Below are 22,770 nucleotides of genomic sequence, written 5' to 3'. Positions count from 1 at the left end.
TGGAAGAGTCACAGAAGAAGAGTAAAATGAGCAAATAAATACAGTACAAGATGACAAAAAATCAGTATGGGAAATGCAAAGCAAAGCTGAAGGAATTAAAGTAACAATTGGCTGAGCATTTGATATCTTTTTTTTATAGTCTTGGTTGATTTTGCTCCTGTAGCCTCCTTCAAACACAAAGGGTGAATCCAGATTTGACACAAGCACTTACTACTAGATGCACAAAACCAGTATCTTTGGAGAGATGTTGTCGTAAGTTCTTTTATAAGTCAGACTGTAGTGTCCCCAGTAGCGTGTGCCCGCTTCGTCACATTCTTCATAAACAGGCTGTGTAAATGGTGTCCAGTTAAAAACAATGACATTTGTGTTCTCTGTGCCTCAAGCAGCTCCATGCAAGTTGCTTGCAAAAATTTAGCCATTTGTGCGGCAAAGCCTAGAGGTGACATCTGCCTTTTGGACTTCATCTGTAGATAAAGTATTAGTATATACAGTAACAGAAGGCACAAGATAACAGGTGTGTGCTGCCAGGGAAACAGCTGTGTGTAGTCGGGGAAAGAGACGTGTACATCGACAATGGGGAAACTAACGTGGGCAGACTTTTTTTCTTTGCATTGTAGGTTTAAAGTAAATAAATTCTCAATTCACTAAGTTGGTCTTTATTTGATTAGATTATTGGTTCCAATACCTTGTTCCAAGTTTGTTCTTTCAGTTTCAGCCTCATATACAATTCTAACCTTAGTTGCTGACCTCATTAGGTCTTGGCTTATATTAATGTAGTTATGTTGTATTTTTAGTTGGAATAATTCCTATATATTGGACTGCAGAAGAATTAAGACTCATTATCACAACTCCGGTAATTATATGCAACTCCTAGGACTATAATTACTTTGTGTGTAACTCAATAATTTATTCCTGCCTACTCCTGCCCTCGTTTTAGAGTGGATCGTTATGAGTACTGTGACAGTACAATAACAGATGTAACAGCAGTCAAGAGTCTGATGGGAACCCCAAGAGAGTGATGTCGGGTGTGCTTACCGTCTTGCCATGTTGGCATTGATTCAAAGAAAAAAGCCTACTTATTACAGTGACTACTTATTACAAACATAACAATCTGCAATAAAAACATACTGTCAACCTGTAAAAGAGTATGTGTCAGGAGAACCAAAACATAACACAAGGACAACAACCTGGCAGATGTGGAGTGATGATAGTCTAGAAGAACAGTAACGCCGCCTAGTGGCAGATTGAAGTAATTGCACCTCCTGGCCAAAATCTGAAAAGATGGAGCCACCCAAAGCAGCAGTCTGCAGTCAGTGTCATTTTTAATAATACCACCACTTCAAATCTAACACAGTGAACTCTAGCAGAACCAAACCTGACTTATGTCACTAGCTCTTAATTGGCCGTTTAAAATAATAGATAGATAGATAGATAGATATAGATATAGATAGATAGATAGAAGTAACTAATATACATACATATATACACACACATACAAAAATACTGATTGTAAAAAGTTCATATCAAGCCTTTTATTTGGTATACAGATATTCATAGATTTATACAGTATATATAGATATATGTATATATGTAACACATGTGCCACTGCAAAGTCACAGACAAACTTATTTTTACTAAGAAAAGAAAAATATATAAATGTGCTTAGTTTCAAAGTAATGCTGTGAAGCGCTTGTAATGAAAGATGATCAAAGCCGGAATGATGAGGTAACTGCCAGGCAGGAAAACAATCACTTATAATGGTTGAGTAACAATAATAATAATTAATAATAATAATAATAATAAAATAATAATAATAATCTACAGAAACAAATGGATCAAATAGGCAACCAAGAAATATAGTGGCAGCATGGACCCTTAGTGTCAAACTAGAGAAAAGGATTTAAGTCTATAACATACATACACACGGAGTATGCATACAGACAGACAGTGCATAAACGTACAAACAGGAAGTAAAGTCAGTCACTCACGAGAGCAAAAATTCTCCCATGTCGTTACTCATGTCTGCTACACAACAGAAACTCAGGCATGCGCCAGGACCTCTAAAATCTCTTACACACCCACATACACTGAAAACACACAGTCACGTACCACCGCTCAGCATTGCAGGGCTGACCAAACACCACTTGCACAGATGTGGTGCATGCATGTGTACACACACGCACACCACACCACAGCAGAACAATGGTCAGGCAGGGTGTAATTCACTAAAAGATGTGAGGGCCTGCATTCATGTGAACAGTAAAATAACTGTGATGAAAATCAGATCAAAGATTTAAAGGATAATAAACGAGCAGAAAGTGCTGCACAAAAACCCTAGAAAGTGGTGTGTGTGTGTGTGTGTGTGTGTGTGTAAGCACATACATGTGTATCAATATATCAGGAGCAGGTAATGCTGAACGTGTTTCAAAGACAATTAGGAGCATCTGGCTCCCCCATGTGGTCACTCGGAGTCTCTCTGGACCTCTGAGGCGTCGGCCCGACAAATGGGACATGTCCTGTTGGCCTGAGGACAGAGAGAGGAAACAGAAATAATGATTTTATTTATTATTTTTTTTTTTAAAAAGGTGGTACATATCATCTTTACTTCGGTTATTGATCACACAAAATGCCCATTCCTAAAACTGCGCATTTGGACTGTAACTAAACTCACCGCTAGACCCATTTTCCCATTTTGTTTTAATACATTTTTATTTATGGGTGCCTTTCATAGCACTCAAGGACACCTTACAGTAAAACAAAATAAGCAAAAATACAGTTAAAAAGGCAAATATAATTAAAAATTACTTTTAAAAATGTAGATAGAAAATTAAAACAAAGCAATATATCCATGAATTTAATGGGGAGTGGAGTTATGTGGGGTAGGCCTTTGGGAATAGGTGAGTTTTGAGGGAGGTTTTTAAAGGCGGGGAGGGACTCTATGATACGGATGGATAGAGGGAGGGAGCTCCGAAGGCGAGGGGCAGAATGGCTGAAGGCTCTAGACCCCATTGTGGACAGGTGGGCAGAAGGAGTGGAAAGCAGCGAGGAAGAAGTTTTGTATGGATTTGTAATCCCCATTACCCAATTCATACTGATGCTTTGGGCAATGCCGCCATGCCTCTAAATCACAAGACTGTATTATGATTAACACAGGAACTTGGTGTTCGAGAGTCTTTTCTTTCTTTAGCATTTTCAGTGGGAAATCAAGTGTTGAAGTTTACAGCTTTTCGGTCCTGGGCTTTTATGTGGTTTACAGACTTTACTGACTCTTCTGTACTGAATTTACAGTAGGAACAAGCCTGATGTTTGTTTCTGTTATGTAACACATCTCTTGAAGAGTGAGATTCTCACTACACTCCTATAATTAAGAGGTGCCTGTGTCAATTAATGTGTACTTGGACTGCAAGTGTAGTTGTTTCTTTAAAGAAAAAAATAAGGTTTTTGCTCAGTAAGTTACTGATCGAGTCTCTAAACGCAGCATTGCCGGGGCACTTACAGCATTGCCAAACAATGTATGATTAGCCTGAGATAAACTCAGAGGCTGTGTATGCGTTACATGGACATTGTGAGTGAGCAGGCTCCACGGGCTAAGTACTTACCCTCAGCCACTTGTCGACACACTTCCCGTGGAACTCATGGCTGCAGGGCAGGACTCGCAGCAGTTGGCGGGACTCAAAATCACTCATACACACCACACACCTGCAACACAATGGTATGATTTAGCATGTAATGAACGGGAACACAAGAAAGCTGTTGTTTAACACACTTTTTACATGACACACTGGGCATCAAGGCAGATTTAGGTTAACTGGTCATCAGGTTAGACTACAATACCCTTAACTCTGTAATTACTGATATCGTCTTCTTGTACTCGCATGGAATACATCTCCTCTTACTACTAGTCATGCACCAACTGTAGGAAAACCTATAGTTGCTTTTGAATGTATACTTTTATGAATATGTGTACCAACTATTTGAAAAAGAATTCTCACAATGTCCAACCCCAACAGACAGAGATGACATTAAATTTTTTTCCAAATATGCTTTGAAGTGGTTTTCTGCTTTCTGTAGCTTTAAAAATAAAAAAAACACAAATACTGTATGCCACATAACATCACAAACTTTATAACATTAAAATAAATTGAACATAATGAATAATTCACCCCATCAACAAGTGATGACCTGGTATTTGCAAAAAGGGGCAGCACTCACAGTGTTTGTTCAGACTGGTGGTTATTTGGATTGAACCGATAGGAAGGAAGCTGTTCGATGTCTCCCTTCGTCAGTCCACGGAGTTTGGCCTCCCCTAGACGCTCAGCGAGGTTCAGGAGGGCCTGTGGGGTAGAAAACATCAGCAACAACAAAAGAATCAGAGTCTGTATCCAGCAAACATACGGACATAAGAATAAAAGAAAGCAGATAAAGACTAACCTCATAATTTTCCACTTCTCCATCGTCTACATCCAGCTCTAGACTGATCGCAGGACCTGTGGGCTGGACTGGCAGCATTGAACTACAGAGGAAAAGATTACACTGAATAGTTAATGGCACACAAAAAAAAAAATCCATATTTATATTTCATAAAATAAATATCAGGTCATCTAGTGTATATTTGGCCAATACAAAATAAAAGAATAAACTTTTCTGTCTTATCTTTGTAGGTTCATGTACTGATCTACTTACAGGAAGTAAGGCAGGAGGCTGGGGTGGTAAGGCGAAGGTGGCAGTGGCTGTTGCGAGCGATACCGTCGCCCAGGGAGACGCCGCGGAATAAAGTTTGGATAGGACTATTGGGCAGTTGACAACAAATACATGAGCTTATAATTCACATGATTTTTTATTTTTATTTTCCCCTGTACTCAAGGTAAAAATAAATAAATAACACTTCTTCAAAGAAATAAAACTTGCATGGAATAATTCTTATTGCTCACCACTCCGAAGAACTCCTGTGGCAGGGGGTCATGGGAGAGGAAGTGAAGCTGTGTGGAGTGTGGTGTGAGGGCAGGGTGGGTGGCGGGGGGATAGTGAAGCCCAGCACCCAAAGACAGGTGTTCTCCAAGCAGCTCCACGTCATTCTCTATCCTCTGTAACGGCTGGGTGGGTGGAGAAGAAATATGTGGACGATTAGATTATTTCATGTGATCGCAGAAACAGGAGCAATTAAAAACTATTCAACCACAGACAAAGAAACTTGACGAAGAACACAACGATAAAGGAAAAAAGAGAAATATAAAGAGAAAATAAGAAATTAGCTTTGGACGAATTATAGAAAAATCGTATTACATAGTACATAAATATATTTAACAGACATTTGAATGGATCGATCAAACTTTTGTACTTAATTATTTTTTCTACTCAAATTTAATTAAATAGGCATTGCTTTGTATTCAATTCTTAGGTAGCTGCTTTAATTAGCAGTCAATATTAATATCAAAGATTAGGGTAGAGAGGAGAGCCCAGATCCTACTACCCATTATTTGTTGATCGGAGTGTTTTCCCTTCTTTTTGTTAATTGTGGCTGTCCCATCATTTGTAACATATTGTTTAGAAGAAAAAGAATTCTGCTACTCCTCGAATATTTTGGTTATGTTGGACTTCTTTTGTAAGTGCCTTTCTAGGGGTCGTAACAGCCACACGTACTTTGGCCTAAAGCCTTTGGCAAAGAGCTGTCGTATTACAGTTCCACATCAGCAATACTGAATCTCAGAGAGCATCCAACTATTTAATCAGATCTTCTTTAGGCTTTGTAAACTTTGGCACACACTGTTTATTTGAACACCATTGTAATTTTAGCCAAGAACAACACTGATATTTCTTCTTTAACTGCAATACCACCATTTACCTAGTTTTCATTTAGGGAGTTTACTCACTTTGCTGTAATTTTGATGCTTGCTGTGCAGGCATACATTTGAAAAAACACGCTATTTGAGTACATTTCCTTATTTATTACTAACACTGCACAGCTTACAAGTGCTTGCAAACACTAAAGGAGAACAGAACAAATTGCTTCAACTCAAATGTATAAAATATGCATTCTCCATCTTGCTTTAACATTGTAAAAGACCTTTGCTGCTGAATTTTTTTATATGGCAGGTAAAACATTTCATAAAGCTTCCCTCAAAGATGCTGACAGTCTCACTTGTTGCTCAACTGGAAACTTGTCTTTGTAAATATCAAAAAGGGGGAAACGTTTTTTAGAGTTGCACAAAAAGTGAGAAATCCTCAAATAAACAGAGGAGCAATCTTTACAATTCAGGTTTCAAATTAAATGCCATATTTTACAAAAGCTGAACGTGATACCAAGTCAAAGGTTGAAACGAGCATGACGTAAGAATTCCTACTCACCGATCGGGCCTGCTGCGTCGGATAGGGTCCAAACTGTCCAGGCTGGGGCAGGTGAGGTGGGTGGTGGGAAAGGTGTGCTGGGGGATGGGGGAGGTGAGGAGGGGGAAGTAGGAAGGCCTGGTCACTGGACAGCAGTGATGGGAACGGGTAGGGCATGGGTAAGTGTTGCACAGAACAAGTCTGAAGGACCTGGCAGAGAGAGAAACAGAAAACAGCAATATTTCATTTAGTCATAACATCAAATAATGAAAACAACAGTAACAGAGAATGTGCTACAGTACTATGTGGAAACAAACACACTCACAGGAGGAGGGACACTGCAGACGGGATAGTGCTGTCCACTAAAGACTACTGAGCATGCCGGGATCTGCTGAGGGGCAGAGCGCGGCGGCAGGCCTGGTGGCACTCCCGGAGGAGACACAGCATATGATACTGGAGCTGAACCCTAAATATGGAGATCAAAGGGCAAAAGTCAACTCTACGAACACAGACTGATCCAAAGCTGAGCAGCTGGAGTTACAAGACTAGATCCACATTATCTAGGTAGTAAATAAACCTAACCTAGTGCAATGCCTTTCCATGTTGTAACTAGCACTAATTTGTGGATGTGAATCCTGATGTGAACTAGGTTGAATTATTATTTAAATGAGATTCAATGGACTGAAGTTAAACACCTCAACTCATTCACCTGCAACAAGAACAAAACTATCTTAGAGAATCTCTGTCACTCATTAACAGTAAGACGTGTTTTCTCATTTCAGAGGTCCACTGGAATAATTTCAGTCCTTTATCAGCTGTCCGTACATTTTGTTCCCCTTATTAACCCCACCAACAAGGCCACATCATCTCATGAAGTCACCTGCTCATGGAGGTCCAGCACCATACTGCTCTGCTGGGATGGGTGGGGGTGGGGGTGGGGGTGTGGGTGCTGTGGATGGGCTGCAGGGTGCAGCAGCCTGGGAGACAGGTTCGGTGACTGGTGGAGGGGCCTGGGGGAGGGATTTGTGGGATGGTGACCAGGGCGCTCTTCAAGCCCGGGCCCCAGCCCTCGGGACGGCTGCTGGTTATAGGGTGGGTAGCCCTGAGGGGGAGCCGGGTGACGGTAGTTCTCATCCTGGTGGCCTGGCGACAGGCCGTGGTGAGAGTGCAGGTGGTGGTGGTGATGATGATGGTGGGCGTTGGGGTGGTGATGGTGGTGATGGTGGTTGTTGTTGTTGTTGTTGCTGTTGTAGTGGTGGTGGTGGTGGTGGTTGTTGTGGGCGTGGTGGTTGTGGTGGCGGGTCAGACGGTCTCTCCGGCCACGCTGGCGTCTCATTGGAGGGCTGGGGTGAAAGAAAGAGGGGAAAACGTAAGAACTTAAGTGGTTGCAATAATGTCATAGTTAATGTCCCTAATAAATAAACAAATAAAATAAAAGGAGCTTTTGTCATTTGCATTATTATAAATACAGTACTAGGGCGGATGGACTAATGATTATTTTCTTTATCAATTCATCTCAGGGCCTGAATTTCAGTGTGGGATTGTGGGTATTGCGCATATTGAAATGAATGAGATGCTCAATTGGTAAAATGTACAGCACTGCGCCTTTTACCAGTAATGCAAACTTCACCAATCTGATGCTTATTTCAGAACTTGCCCTCCCCAAGAGAAGTTTTTATTTATTCATTTTTATCAAAGTTGTTATTAAGTGAAAAGAGATGAAGCACAGGGGACAGAGAGGACAGGGAAATAATAGAGCATGGATACAAGAGAGAAGCGGGAGCCATTAAAAGAAAGACTAAGGACACTGATGCAGCTCTAATAGATGATCACTAAGAGAAGAAAAGGAAAAAGAGACACATTACAGAAATGTACTGTATATGAATTATAAAATGCAAAACTTGGAAGAGAGCGACAAAATGAAATCTGAGGTAAGAATAGGACAAGTAAGACCTATAGTTAAGCCCACAAGTAGTATCTGTGTATAAATCCCCACTATGTGAAACATTTAAAAAAGAGGAAATGCTCTCCAATTTTGAAAAATGTATTTCAGGCAATCAATCTGATGATTCATTCTTTATTAAATCAGTTAAACATATGTACTATAAAAAAATGGCAACAAAAAAAAAAAACAGTGAAAGAATGCCTATCAAAATTTTCTAAAGCCCAAAGGGACATCTTCAAATGTCTTGTTTTGCTCAACCAATGGCCAAAAACCAAAAGATAATCAATTCACAATAATAGAAAACAAGAGAAAAGCAGCACATTTTTCACATTTGAGAGTCTGGTAGCAGAGAGAAAATGACTTAATAAAGCAATAATCAAAACAGCAGACTAATTGTGTTAACGACAAATAGTCTACAACTAATCCTTTCAGGTCTATTTTTAATTTTTCATGAATGCTTTATTAGCAGTATCAGTCAACAAAGAAGTGTGATAACATTCTGACCGATCTGATTTATTCTTATAGTAATCAATCAGAAAAGGTCTTTTTTGTACATCTTATAGGCTAAACAGATCAATAAAGAAGATAATGGTAATGTGTTTTTGTGTCACACACACACACAATCAATTAAATGTATTTGTTATACTTGTATACTTACCTGCGTCTGTTGCGAACAGGCGTGTGGCATCTCTCTGGCATGTAGTGGGGGTGTGGTCTGCGACTGGGAGGCAGCTCCCAGGGACGAATGGGAGAGGAAGGAGTAGAGGGAGGGGCGGAATTTAGATCCAACATGGTCTGCTGGGAAAGACGCTGCCTTTTCGGGCTTGGGCTGTCTTCCATCTGCACACAGAGGATAAGGGGGGGGGAGGTACCAGGGGGATGGTTGGTCAGGAAAAAACAAAAAAGATGATAGATAAAAAGGGGAGAATTAATAAGAAAAGAAAACAATGACCTAAAAATCCTATTCAAACCAGGAGCAGAGCACAGGCAACAGGCAGTGCTCATGTTTCATACTTACTTTGTCTCGATCGTCGTTGCACACATTATCTGGATGAAAATGTAGCACTCCTCCTGCAGGCCACAGAGGGAAAAAAAACAAAAACTGAATCAGATAAGATAGGGTTGAGGAAAAAACATCAACATCACAAGACACATGGACATATGCTTGCTAAGCCAACAGAAGTACAACAACAACACCAACACACAGGCAGCTGGTTGTCTTTGATTTGATTTTCCATTCTAAGACTCATTGGATCACCATGAAGCCTGGCTGGTTTGTTTAAACAGTTCCACAGTCTTAACACTACAAAATCCAACAGTGACAACAAAAAAGTGCATCATACATCTTGCTTCACAGAGTTAACAGTCCTCTGTCTTTAGCAAGGGTCTGTCTTTCAAACAGGGTTTTGAATGTCCTGCTGTTAACAAGCAGACAAAGGAGGGAGCCATCCCTGGAAGACGTCAACACTGGACTAATCCTCTGGTTCTCACAAACAAATCATTCCCTTTGATCTACCATGAAAAGTCAGTGCAGACTCACAGAAACATCCACATCATCCACACACATCCACTTATCAAAACGTGTACAACACTCCAGAGCATCTTCTGGTCTTTGCATAGGACACATTGTTTGAATTTAGAGAATGACTTTTGTCTCCAGTCATTAGCTCAACTGTCACCATCACTCTTCTCCAAAATACCATCACGAAATAATGAATCTATTGAAAATGAATCTGTAATCGTTTAAGTCATTAATCACCCATTACCTTGTTTCAGCTTCTCAAATGTGAAGATTTGCTGTTTTTCTTTGTTTTACATCTTTGTAACTTCAATATCTTTTGGTTTTGGTTGGGCAAAAGAAGCTATTTAAAGACATCACCTTGGGTTTTGGGAATTGTTTAAGGCATTTTCACAGTTCTTTGACATTTTATTAATAAAAAAACATTAACGACAGATTAGTCAATGCAAATCGTTAGTTGCAGCCCTAAGCCAACTGGAGAAAACTAACTAACCATTATGGTTGTGTGTTGGCATGCAGTCTGTGTGTCCCTGAACAAGGCAGTGAACCATTATTAGCTCTGCAAAAGCTCAGTACAGTGTTTCTTCCCCATTTTTGTTTTATCTCCTTGTGGTGAACATGAGATAAAAATCTCGCTCCAAAGATCAACAGGCCATCACAAAAAAGACTCCCTAATGATATGAGATTAGCACCAAAAAAATGAAATACTAAAAAAAGAAAAAAAATCACATAACTGAATAAAGCAGTAATACCATAACATAATCTCTGAAAAACACAATGCTCTCCCAGCTGTTTATCTGGCAGACCACATGTGCAATCTGGACAAAGCATGCGCATACAGACATTTCAGCAGCTTAAGAAGGATGTCCTTGAACTCAGCTGACAAGAGTTTCCTCTAAGCAGTCCCTCAAAAACCTTTAATCATCAAAAAGAGGAGGGGGGAAACATCTTTCTATTTCTCCCTCTATGCCTCCCTCAAACACCCCATTCTGTAGCCCCAGAAACAACAGATCTTAAAGCAACCCTTCACCCCTTTCTTGTCTTTGCAACGCCACTCCAGAGCCATGTGAAGTCTGCTGATAGTGACAGCTCAAAGACGCCCTGCTAGCGGCTGCGGAGAACAGAGGGACAGTCAGTTGACTGACTAGCTGACAGTAGGGCCAACACACTGGCTTATCTCTTTATTTTATCTACCATGCCTTTTTTTCAGACCTCATAGTGTCCTGGGCCTCAGCCACCCATGTGTTTTGAGGAGAACTAGGTCTGTTAATGCTAATTCAACCCAGGGGCCATGTGAGAGGGGATGGTGAGCCAGACTGTACGGGTTCTGTTGGCAAGCAGACACAACTTTGTTTTCCTCCTAGCATGACTGCTGGGGAAGACTGACACCATTTATTTTACGACAGACAATCCAGTCAGGCAAGCAGGATAGTGAACTTAAGAGTATGAGCTGTCAACAAGTTGCAATTTGAGCCTGTTCTTCAAAGACTTGAACCATTATTTAGAAGAGACCAGCCAAAAATAGAGAAACTATTTCTATTTCACCCACAAAATCGGCAGAGATCTCGGGTGATAACAGTATTAATGAAGATCTGTAAAAACTGGTTCCTATTAAGGGACAGGTTGTGGGATGCAACACTCACTATTAAAGCTACTCTGGGTAAAAACTCAAGTTGATAATGGGGAGAGGAAGAGGAGAAAAAACAGGCTAGACAGAGGGACACATTTTTAACACCCCCAAATCCAACCCTGACACATTCTGCATAGTGATGCCAAGAGGCATAATACTGTGACATACGTACGTACAAAAACAAGCAAGCACAGACAAACAGGAAATCTGTATTATGCAATTAAACATACTCACTCTTATTTTTGCTTACACACAGAACACACACAGGCCATCTAAGAAGAGCCATGTGCAGCTGTTAAGAAGATCAAGGAAGATCAAACAGCTGAGAGAGATATACTGTTTAAGTCATTTACACAAACCTCTCTGTAGTCTCTTAATTTGGCATTTTTGTGCATGTCCCCTCTGTGTGGGTTATTTTGGGTGTTTGGCAACAGTGATGCTATTACGACAAAGACCCATTAAAAGCCTGCTTTCATTCATTCACAGCACTTTTTTGCCTTTGAGGGAATCCAATCTGGTATTACAGAAGGTTCCTCCAGTCACATTTATTCAATGGTCAGCAATGGAAACCAACACTAAACAGACTGGTGTCCATGTTGAATACAATTAAAAAGGAGACTGGGGTGCAGTCTCACTTGGGATTTTCTCTCTGGCAGTTTCATTTGTTTCTTCCTCTTTCTTCTTAAAGGTTTTAAGGAGTTTTTCATTGTCTTCTTTGGGATTGGGTTAGTAACCATTGCTGTTGGGGGCATGAGGGTATTGAATAACAGTTTGTATAATACTGGGCAATGCAAATACATATAACTTCACAAAGTGTATAAACCAACAACATGCTTAAGCAACTCCATTGTTCACTCCTGTTTCTTTGTTACAATTCTTTTTTCTTTTTCTTTTTTAACTTGAAACTATTTCAAGGCTTGTTAAAGGCTCCAAACTGCTCCTTAATTAGACTTTTTTAATGTAGGTTGTGTGAAGACTATAGAAGAGTATGTAGGCAGTCTAAACCACTGGCCAAATGTCTCTAATCTGTGAAAAAAATACTGCTCTCTAGCCATCAATATTAGTTTGAATCCACAAGATTTCCACTGACCCACCTTTTTATAGAATATATCTCAGCATATCACTGTAATTCTAATATAAGTTATAATATAAGTTTATTAATTAATTACACCTATAGGGTTTCTTTCTCTGTGCCTTGACAACAGGAGTAACATAATATGACTTAATTCAGCACCACCATGCCTGGACTATCCAAAGGGAAATTCTGCAGTGCCAAATTCCTATTTAGGGCCAGTATAATTTGCAGGTGAGCCCGGCAATTAAATACTTTACATTTATTTAGCAGACACTTTTATCCAAAGTAACTTACAATAAGTGCATTCAAACATGTGGATACTTTCTTTATTTCGGATCCCCATTAGCTGCTAACAATGTAGCAGCTACTCTTCGTGGGGTCCAACGCAAAAATAGTAAGTACAGCAACTTCATGAAATATTCTGAACAGTGAGTATATATGGTTACTTAGGGAACGACTTTACCCTATTCACCTAAATAAATGCTATTCAAACCTCTGAAGCATAGTCTCCACTACACCACCTGATATATAATTAGTTGGCCTTTCAAGCAACAGCTGGCAGTGAAAGCACCAAGCCTTTTAGTTAAATGTCTTAAAGCCTGTTAAGCTGCTAATGGTCTGCCTGCATCCCTCAGTGGGTGTATCATGTGTGAGTGTATGTAATGATGCATCTAGCCGGGCTGTAGGCCCTGTTTACTCAACACAGCTTACCGGCCCCGGGGTGTCTGTGGGCTCCGTGTGAGGAGTGGCGCTGCGCCCCTGCGGACAGATAGCTCCCCTGGGTGTGTTGCTGCTGGCTCTCCGGGTAGCTACGGCCACCGTGGTGCGGCGCCCAGCCAGGGTTGCTCTGCTGCGGGTAGCTCACTCCACCTCCGCTGGCGTTCATCATGCTCCCGTTACCAACCGCGTTACCACTGCTATTACTCCCAACGTTGCCGAAATGATAGAAACCAGACCGAGACCGTGACCGAGTCCTCGGGGGGTCCATGGCTGGGGAGGGCGGTGGTGGATGGACGTGATGAAGGTAGGCTGGAGAGATGGACGTCCAGAAACGGGCAGGAGCCTCCCTCTTCAGACTGCTTCTACGCGTCTCTCTATCCACCTAGTTACCTCTGATGACTACCGGCTACTGCGAGTGTTTTCTGAGGCATTTAATAAAGCGGTTGTGTAAGCTAATATAATGAGATGAGATACCTGAAAGCAGCGGGTTCAGGGAAACAGTCCATATGTCGCACAAGCGTCCACTGTCCCCCAAGCTATTTGTGCGGGTCAACTGCTTATTTATTTTGCCGCTTATAAACTTACAAATGTAGCTAACGTTATTTTAAAAGTATTGTACTTATATCAGCATGCGATGTAACAAAACATTAATCAAAATACAATTTTCTCTACGTTATTTATCTGTGGTTTTCGTCGTTACCAGAACAACAGCTCAGCAAGTCTCCGGTTCTCTATTGTCTGCTCACAGTGAAACACTGTCAGGCTTTCCACAGTAAAACCAAGTATTTTAAGGCATTAACGTTAGTCGCAAGAAATTGGGTCCTATACAAGTGAGACCATTGCCGCATATATTAATATGTAACTGAAGTTATATCGCTCGCTCTCTGCCACCAAAAGCTTGTCAAGTTAAATACTTAAATCCCTCAACACAAGCAAGATGGCTAGCTAGCTGTCGAGCGTTAGCAAACTAAAGGAAACCAGCTGCTCTAATAGCTGGCTGTAAAAAAAAAAGTTATCAGCATATATTCGTGAATCAATTCCAGCTAAATTGCAACCGGTAGTCTACTGTAAGTAGTAAAGTTACACCCCTTTGCGTTGGCTAACTATACCTGTTCGTTCATTAGCATATTTTCGATTTTCAAGCTAGCCCAAGGCTAACAGGAAGCGGGGTCTAGAGGGGAAAACAAGTCCAACAGTGCCGACATTACAAGCTAGCTAACGTCGCACTGTATTGATGTTAGGCTAGTCGTTAAACAATGCTAATAGCGGATTACCTCAGACTGCATGAGAAAACCGATAGCTACCTTATCCGTCAAGTAACGAGGACAATATTTGTCCGATTTAAATCCCCTCTTGCATTCGCTACCGAGTGTTTTCTCTGTTCAGCGGGGAGTGTTGTGGAGATCAATCAATGGGAGTTCCACATCTCTGCCAAGTCAGTCCAATCGATCACAGAGAATCATGTAGCTCTTCACAGGCCGTTCCCGCGATGTTTTCGTCAGTAAGTAACACTAACCCACAAGCAAGGAAACGTTAAAATTCGTGCAACATCTGTCAAAGAAAGATTTTTTTAATTAGCGGCCGTCAAGGTCGAATTTAAGCAGCAGCTTGTTATCCGAGTTGACTACTTTAGCCTGGCAAACCCCGGGCAGCTGCTCAGTTCATTAATAATTCAGTAGCTTCATACCAGAAATACTATAGGACAACGCTTTGAACGCCACTGGCTTCCTACAGCTTTTCAGGTAGATGAGCTCTACATATGTCGTTGCTTAAAGCGTTCTCCGTAAACCTAAAACCCCATTCTTATGTTTCACGCATCAGGCGTCACACAATAATCCTCTATACTTGAACACAAATGATCAACGAGGTTATCTGGAAATCCATGTTTATTGTTGTTGTCTTTACAATATAAATATTACTTTACAGAAGCAAATCACAGTTTTGCGCCTCAAGTATTTTATTGACAGAGAATGACATGGTACTGTAAAACTAGCATTATATTTATGGGAATAACAAACACCCCCTACAACACAGTACATGAGCCAAAAAAGCACGCATAGTGTGTAAAAACATAATCCATCCAAAATACTGCATGTTGAAATCTGTATTTTGTATTTATGTGTACATACAAGTATGTATATATTTGTATTCATGTATTTCTCCAAATTATTTGTATATGCGACAGGAAGATGTTTGTTAAATAAGTACATTTGTGGTGTCTTGTAATCCCATGTGGGATGGGCCAAACTGTTTGGCATGACACAGAAATAAAACATAACTAACTAACTAACTAACTAACTAAGTAGAGTACAAAAGTACATTCTTACCAGCTACACTGAAGACGAGCACCTTCAACTGTGTATACTATTCTACAGTTTTTTGTATAAATGAATCAATGAAAGACAAAATATTTTTTTGTTTGCCAGTTACATTTGTTACTCCTTATCTTCGTCTGTGGCGTACTCTTTGTTTTGGGGAAAGAAGGCTTTCACTACTGATGTCTGTGTCACCATGGGGATATAAATCCCCACGTTTTATCCCTCCTCTCTTCTTCCACCTCTCGGCCTCTCTGCTCTTTCTGCTCCTGCCACCTGCCTCATCCCTCCTCTTCTTCTGTGGAGGGGGTGTGGATTGCTTGGGACCGTGGAGTGCAGACCTGAAGGGGTCTGCAGGGCAAAATTCATCATCAAAGTTCCACCGGGATCTCCCCATTAGTCCTCCTTCTCGTCTGACTTGAGCCTCTCTCCTAAGCCTCTTCACCTCCCGTCTCTCTCTGCGCCTCTCAGGCCACTTCTTCCTCCTGCCAGCACGGCTACATGTCTCCTGCTTTGTACTGCTCGTCCCCTGATTCTCCTCACCACTCTCGCCTGTTAGTTCAGACAAGTGCTGCTGGTCTGAGAGAGGCAGTGATCCAGCACTCAATAGCTCTGAAAACACAGCATTGATAGAAAAAAATTTACTTGATAATTTGTATGCCTGTATAGTTGAACAATAAGTTAAAAGAGAATGTTGTTTACAGCTGAGCTCATTAATATTTAAACAATAGGTCAAATGTAATGTTAAAAGGGGTTGCTCACCCAGACAAAGCCACAGCCAATTATCAACCAACTCCGATCACAAAGCGCCTTTCAATTTATTGTGTTGGTTTTACGGCCCGCAAATTTACTGTTTTGATTTACACTCACTGCTCTCATTAAAACCTAAAAATTGTCCGCAGCAGGCAGATGTTTCCAGTTAAATAACTGATAAAACTAAAATACGCTACTTGCCCAGCACCAAACGGCAGAAAGCTAAAGTTAGCAACCAGCTGGTGAACATAATGGTAGCTAAACAGCCAGATAAAACACAGCTGAAAAGCGACTAATATTGGATTCACACTTAGTTTCCAGTGTATTAGGTACACCTACAGTAGCTCATACTAATGTAGTGTAATACAACAGTCCTGCCAATAAATCCTATCTTTATGGATGTAATTTTCTTTAGAGAGGTGTTATTCAATTGTATGATCATTTTGGAGGCTGCAATTTGTGGTGCTGTTGAATTGTATTGTGTTATCTATTATTTTTATCCAGCCCATTTATATCAATGATACCCATAAAGTGAAATGTTCACAGATAAAACACACTATTTTTTGAAAGTGTTTGTAATCATTGCATGTACAATTATATAGTTTATACTATAATATACGTTTTGTAACCTTTGGCTTTTTTCTGCTTCCTGGTATGACATCGAAGGACATTCTCCATGGTGTCATAGTGGCAAACGTAGGGCAGTGAAGGAAAAATCCCACTGATCATCCTCCTCTTGGTGCACTCCTGATACCGACAGAGTAGAGTAGATACAATTGAAAGTGAGTGAGCAAGAAGAGCAGCACAGTAAAGTCCAATCCAAAAGAAGATACAAAATAAAAGAGAGAGGGAGAGTATGTTGTACAGAGGTATACAGAGGGAAGAAGAGGAAAGCAGAGAGAGACCTGACAGTGTAAAAAAAACTGACACAGCCGTGACTGATAACATTATGGAAGGCAAGAATCAAGTCAAGAAGAAATGGTAAAAGTGAGAGAAGGATTCCTTTCATTAGCCACTTACATAGCCATAATGTCCCCTCTTGGAGCAGTTAAAACAATGAGCGGGGCATTTCTTAGGTTTGTGGGTATGGACTGTCCATGGCCTGACTGGAAGCTCTAGCCGGATCTGGAATAAAGGTCAAACAAAGAACACTTTTAAAAGTGGAAAAAAAGTAATTTGATATATTTGAAGTTTTATCAGTACACACCCATGCATTCAGAGAAGAGACAGCAGAACAGGAGTGGGTCTTATAATGCATCCATGAACGGGAGTGGAAGCAGAAACAAAGCTCTTTGAGCAGAAATGGATAAAGGAAAGGGTCTTTTGAATGGCAAGTTGAATTTCAAAGCCTTTCCAGATGGTTCTCTCCATAAGACTAAAGTTATTTGCATGTGCTGTCAATGTGAACTGCCCCCAAAGTACATCCAGTTTCAAATACCAAATGAGCATCAAAAAAATATCCCTTTTAAAATATATTTAGAACAGATAAAAACTTGAGTTAACTTGGGCACTCATGCGATTAATTGTGATTAAAAAAAATTTAATCAATTGTCAGCCCTATTTAAAAGCATTATGCATCTTGCTTAGTGGAGAACATGAGATAAGAAAAGGGCAATACGTCAACTCACTGTCAAGTGATATTGTCTCCATGTATCAGGGCAGACCTGAGGAAAATCCAGAAAGCAAAGGAGAAAATGACTCTTGAGCAAGAATACAGAAAAGAGCATTGTACAAAAGAGTTACTACCAATGTAAATGTACTGTTTTTATATAGTGCTTTTCTAGTCTTAACAACTACTCAAAGCGCTTTAACATAGTACAGGAACCATTCACCATTCACACGCTGTGGCTGAGGCTGCCGTACAAGGTGCCACCTACTCATCAGATAAACACTCACATTTACACTCCAATGCGCAGCATCGGGGGTAACTTGGGGTTCAGTGTCTTGCCCAAGGACACTTGGGCAAGACATGGGACTGCAGGGCCAGGGATCAAACCACCAACCTTCCGATTCAGGCGACCTCTCTACCACTGAGCCACAGCCGCTCAATGTCAAATAACACTTCATAAAAGAGGCCCACACATGCCTGAGGCTACAGAATATGTCAACACACAACTGACAAATCCTTTTAAAGTTTCTTTCAACACAGAAACACAACCACAGGGGCCAGACCTGGGGACTAACGGACAAACTCACATCAGAGAGGTGCCCCGATATCCCACAGCGCTGGCAGTGTTGGTTCCACACTGGGGGCCTTTCACAGGGCCTGAGGCCATGTAAAGGCAGTCCACAGGTGGGGCAGGGGCGGCCCGGACAGTCCCTTTGGATGTGGCCCTGGATCCCACAAAGGACACAAGTGGAACACTTCTGCTGATACAAAAAAAGATGTTTTACAATAGTGTTAGGATGGGTGTTATGATCTTTTCAGTCAACCTCTACAGGTAACCATGGAATTACATCAACACATCTCTCTAGTGCAATTTATGGCAGTCTGTTATGACTAGTCAGTTGGAGGAGAAAAAAAAATCATCAGGAACATACAGAGAAAAGGTTTCACTTAACAGCATTATTTCTTGTGATAGCATATTGAGCAGCAGGAAACACAGAGAAGGAGAGTAGGATATAAGCTGGACTATAACAGGAGATCAATGGGACATTTCAGCAGTTGGGTAGGTATTTCAACCTGAATCAGTGTTATTATTCAATAACTGTATCAAACTTCTTCAATGGCTATTTCTTCTACAAGACAGTGATATATGTTTTATACCTACTTAATGATGGTGTGAAAGTATATTATGCGTATGTAAAAGAAAACCTTACCTTGTGGTAGTAACAGCTTTTGGCAATGTGTCCCGTCCTGTTGCAAATGTTACAGATCAGAGAACGACCAGCCGCAAAATAGCGGCTAGGCAGAGACTGGTAAGCACCACACTGGATAACGTGAGAGGACAAAAACATGACAATATTTAAAAAGGCATGGATTAAATATACACATTTCAATTTATTTGAACAATATTTGCTTTTAAATTATGACACCCCTTAACAGAAACATGGATAATAACAGTAGATGCACATTTCCATGAACAACAAAATCTCTACTGTAGTATTCCTGAAAATTAATAGATATCACAAGTTACCTTGAAAATTAATAGATATCACAAGTTACCTTGTCTTTCTCTGATACAGCCCAGGTATTCTTCACTGATTTCACATTCTGATCTATGATGTAGAGAATGACCAAGGAGAACATTAGGCTAAGTTTTGTAAATGTACTCGACAATTAAAGACATAATCATGCGGTTCTCAGGCAGGATACCTCTTCAAATGCAACACGCAATAAAAAAAATAAAAAAACTTTTACAAATCAAGGATGGATCAGGGGTTTTTCCAAAGCCTAGTAAATTTAGTCTTTCCAAGGTCTTATAAAAGCTGTTGCTCTCAGGACTTAGAAAACACCTTCCCATAATAACAATCACTGAGGTGAGATGTAAGTGGAAAACTGAAAAACCTCTCTGCTCCAGTGGAGCTGCTGGCTGGCAAGACAAGATGTAGTGGTTGTGCAGGCCGGGCAGCTCCCTGGTGTGAATATGAGTATCTTCACTAATGTGAAGTAGAGCATATCTGAAAAAATCTGTGCATGCTGTCTCTGAATACTATTAATAAATAAATTGCACTCCCATAGATTTACAAAAATGTGCATGAAACGTAAATACAGAAATGTATTTCCGTCTGAACTCTTTGTCTCTCTCTTTTGTCAATATCCCGTGTCGGAACATTGACACACATAACTGTCTGAGCAGGCAACTCTTCTGCACTATCTATATGTCTGACTATGACATATTACTGCTCATGGAGTTATCTTGTATGCTGTAGGAGATAATAAACAGTGATAATCTCATTACACACACATACTGTATCCACCAACTTCAGAGGTTAAGCCACACAGTTGTAGCATATGTCAACAGCACTGCCTGAGCCTAAACATAGTTTACAGAGAGGCTGTGGATTTTTTTTGTTTCATTCTTGTATAGTTATTTTTTTAAAATATTACATGGCAAAGCATATCATTCAACACATGTTGCTGGACACTCTTGGACATAACAATTGTACTTTTTCCTTCAGGTAGCCTAAACATTTTAGATTCCTGCAATGCAAATTCAACTACTATAAAAAATAAAAAAGTATGATAGAGTGAGCTCAAGTATAGTCTAACCTTCATCTCCAGAGTCATCTTCAGAGCTCCTCCAGTAGCTCATGTTGAGCTGGATGCTTGAGTCTTCCACCTGCTCCTCTCCTCCCAAGATCATCCACTCCTCGATGGGCTGCTCACTGTCCTCCTTCTCTTCTTCCTGGAAGTCCAAACTGGAAGTAGGACTGCTGAGCTGAAGTGGCCGTCCAGAGGTGATGTTGAACGCCAGGAGGAGCGGAGGAGAGCTTTCCCTGCTGAGCCGTGCAGCTTGTTTACAGCTGCTGTGATGTTTCTGGTGACTGAACTTAATCTCTTCTTCTCCTTCTGAGCTATAGGAGTCCTCAATAAAGAAGCGGTCGTCTTTTCCGCCTTCCTTACCATCATCATCATCATCATCTTTATTTTCCTTGTTATAGTCCATAGTATACAACCTCAAAAACAGCAGCCGCACAGCTCCACCCAACAACGGCTCACTGCACTGCTTTCAAACAGCGGTGTTGGCTCATTTAAGTAATGTACAACTTTTTTCCTAAGAACTAACGTTAGGTAGCACCTGGCAGACGTAAAATTGCCTGGTTATGTTTATTTTTCTTAAAACGTGTAATTATAAGGCGAGTATGTAAACATTGAAAATATATTAACACGTGGGTTAACATCAGGCTAACGTTAGCTAACGTAGTAGCCGAAGAGCTTAGCGTTAATTAGCGAACACAACCAAGTGAAATAAGTCTATAATGGCACTTTACGGGTGCTTACCGTTTGTAGTTTCCTATATGCCGGTTGCGACCTCACACAATGAACAATCCCCTCCATACAACTGAATGGGTTGTTACTTGCAATCTTGTTTACGTTTGAAGCACGCATTTTACCGGCGACGTTTCCGGGAGTTAAAATATTGGACAACCAAAACTGCCTCCTGCGTTTGAAAACACGGAGGTTGACTGTTCACTCCCGGAAACCATGGAGTTGAGTATTTTTTTGTTACCATTTGTAATATAGTACTCATAAATATTGTTAAATGATTATTTAATAAAGGAAACATTTTAAATGACTAAGTTTATTAGCAGTTTGTTGTTGCCATAGAAACGATTTCTAATCCGTCTGTTGAGGAATTAGTAATATAGGCCTAGCTGTCAGACAAATGTAATGGAGTAAAAAGTATGATATTTGTAGACCTACATAATAGTACTAAGAATATCTACAGCCTAATATTTAATACTAATACTTTAAGTGAAGGCTAATTTGTCACATTCCACCACTGGCCTATAGTCTAGTTAAAATGCTAACATGATAATGCCCAAATATATGCATATGGGCCTAGGTTAATAATTAGGAAAATTTCAGTTTATTTTCCTTTGGTGAACTCAGTGTGCTCCCACTGTACAAATTAGTTTGTTTGTTTTAGTATGACATATGTCATTTTTTTCAAATGCTTTCTAAGGCAGCGGTCTACCTTTTTTCTTTGTTTTAATTCAAGATAGGCTACTAACATTTAACATTTAAATTGGATAGGCTACTCTGAATGATGACAAGTTGAATGATATTTCACACTTCTTGTTTTACAGTCTTGCAGGCTGAATCCTAGAATAAATTATGTAGGCCTATTGAGATAATTTCTTAGGTATTTTTCTGCAGGGAACTTGGAGGGTTTCATTCTCCAAACTTACAAATGCACGCTGGTTTTGTTTTATGGGCCGATTCCAACATTTCTAGACTAAAAATACTTAAAATACTTGAGTATATGGAATTCTTCACCGGAATTTGATTCCTGGTAAATGGGAGAAGACTTTGAAACACGATTTCATAGCCTACTTGGCTTAGGAATGCCCACTCAACATTTAGCACAGTTCACTGTGTGTATTGATAACTGTTTGGACCATCATATTGGAAAATAAAATGTAAATGAACAGTTAACTGAATGAAAAAATCTAGCCTAATTAATGTATAGGCTACTTTTTGAGACTTGTGGGTGCGTATGTTCTTTTAAAATCCTGGCTACAATCTGATTGATATTCTTATATCATATAGCGCCTTCACTACAAAAAGCAAAAAGATAATGGCGCGCGTGCACCCGTGCATGTGCGTCCAATCAAAGGCTGGTGCTGTCCACCGCTCAGGTGCTGAAGGCACACTGCTGTCACGCACCGCAAACAAAAATATACAGGACAACATCTGAACAGTGCGCTGTTAAAAAAATATTTTTTCCAGCTGTTGAATGAGTACATGTTTCGTCCTCGAAACCAACTACACTTTATACCATACAACATCTAAAGCACGACTAAATACTTTTTTAGTCTGTG

The 22,770-nt window shown here is 40.3% G+C and overlaps 2 protein-coding genes across 3 annotated transcripts; both read right to left on the bottom strand.

Moving 5' to 3' along the window:
- Positions 1–1,504: 1,504 nt before the first annotated feature.
- LOC120566709 (RING finger protein 44-like) lies at positions 1,505–14,644 on the bottom strand. Its single transcript, XM_039813310.1, has 12 exons — positions 13,205–14,644; positions 9,288–9,340; positions 8,928–9,109; positions 7,205–7,667; positions 6,650–6,790; positions 6,346–6,534; positions 4,932–5,093; positions 4,684–4,787; positions 4,432–4,513; positions 4,213–4,334; positions 3,600–3,699; positions 1,505–2,524 (listed from the first exon to the last, which is right to left on the bottom strand). The coding sequence occupies exons 1-12, from the start codon at positions 13,479–13,481 to the stop codon at positions 2,462–2,464; spliced, it is 1,938 nt and encodes a 645-aa protein (XP_039669244.1). The 5' UTR covers positions 13,482–14,644; the 3' UTR covers positions 1,505–2,461.
- Positions 14,645–15,081: 437 nt separating this feature from the next.
- Positions 15,082–21,367, bottom strand: LOC120566710 (zinc finger CCHC domain-containing protein 7-like). 2 transcript variants are annotated; one of them, XM_039813311.1, is made up of 8 exons: positions 20,495–21,367; positions 19,448–19,500; positions 19,102–19,212; positions 18,478–18,651; positions 17,910–17,945; positions 17,302–17,406; positions 16,911–17,028; positions 15,082–16,140 (listed from the first exon to the last, which is right to left on the bottom strand). In XM_039813311.1, exons 1-8 carry the CDS (start codon positions 20,889–20,891, stop codon positions 15,656–15,658), a joined length of 1,479 nt encoding a protein of 492 aa, XP_039669245.1. In that variant the 5' UTR covers positions 20,892–21,367; the 3' UTR covers positions 15,082–15,655. The 2 variants fall into 2 exon arrangements, with proteins under 2 accessions (XP_039669245.1, XP_039669246.1); XM_039813312.1 differs by having other exon boundaries at positions 18,478–18,648; positions 20,495–21,366.
- Positions 21,368–22,770: the final 1,403 nt, after the last annotated feature.

The sequence above is a fragment of the Perca fluviatilis genome, chromosome 10, assembly GCF_010015445.1.
Source record: "Perca fluviatilis chromosome 10, GENO_Pfluv_1.0, whole genome shotgun sequence".
Taxonomy (NCBI): Eukaryota; Metazoa; Chordata; class Actinopteri; order Perciformes; family Percidae; genus Perca; species Perca fluviatilis.
The sequence above is the reverse complement of the archived record's forward strand: the minus strand, read 5'-3'. Positions and strand labels throughout refer to the sequence as shown.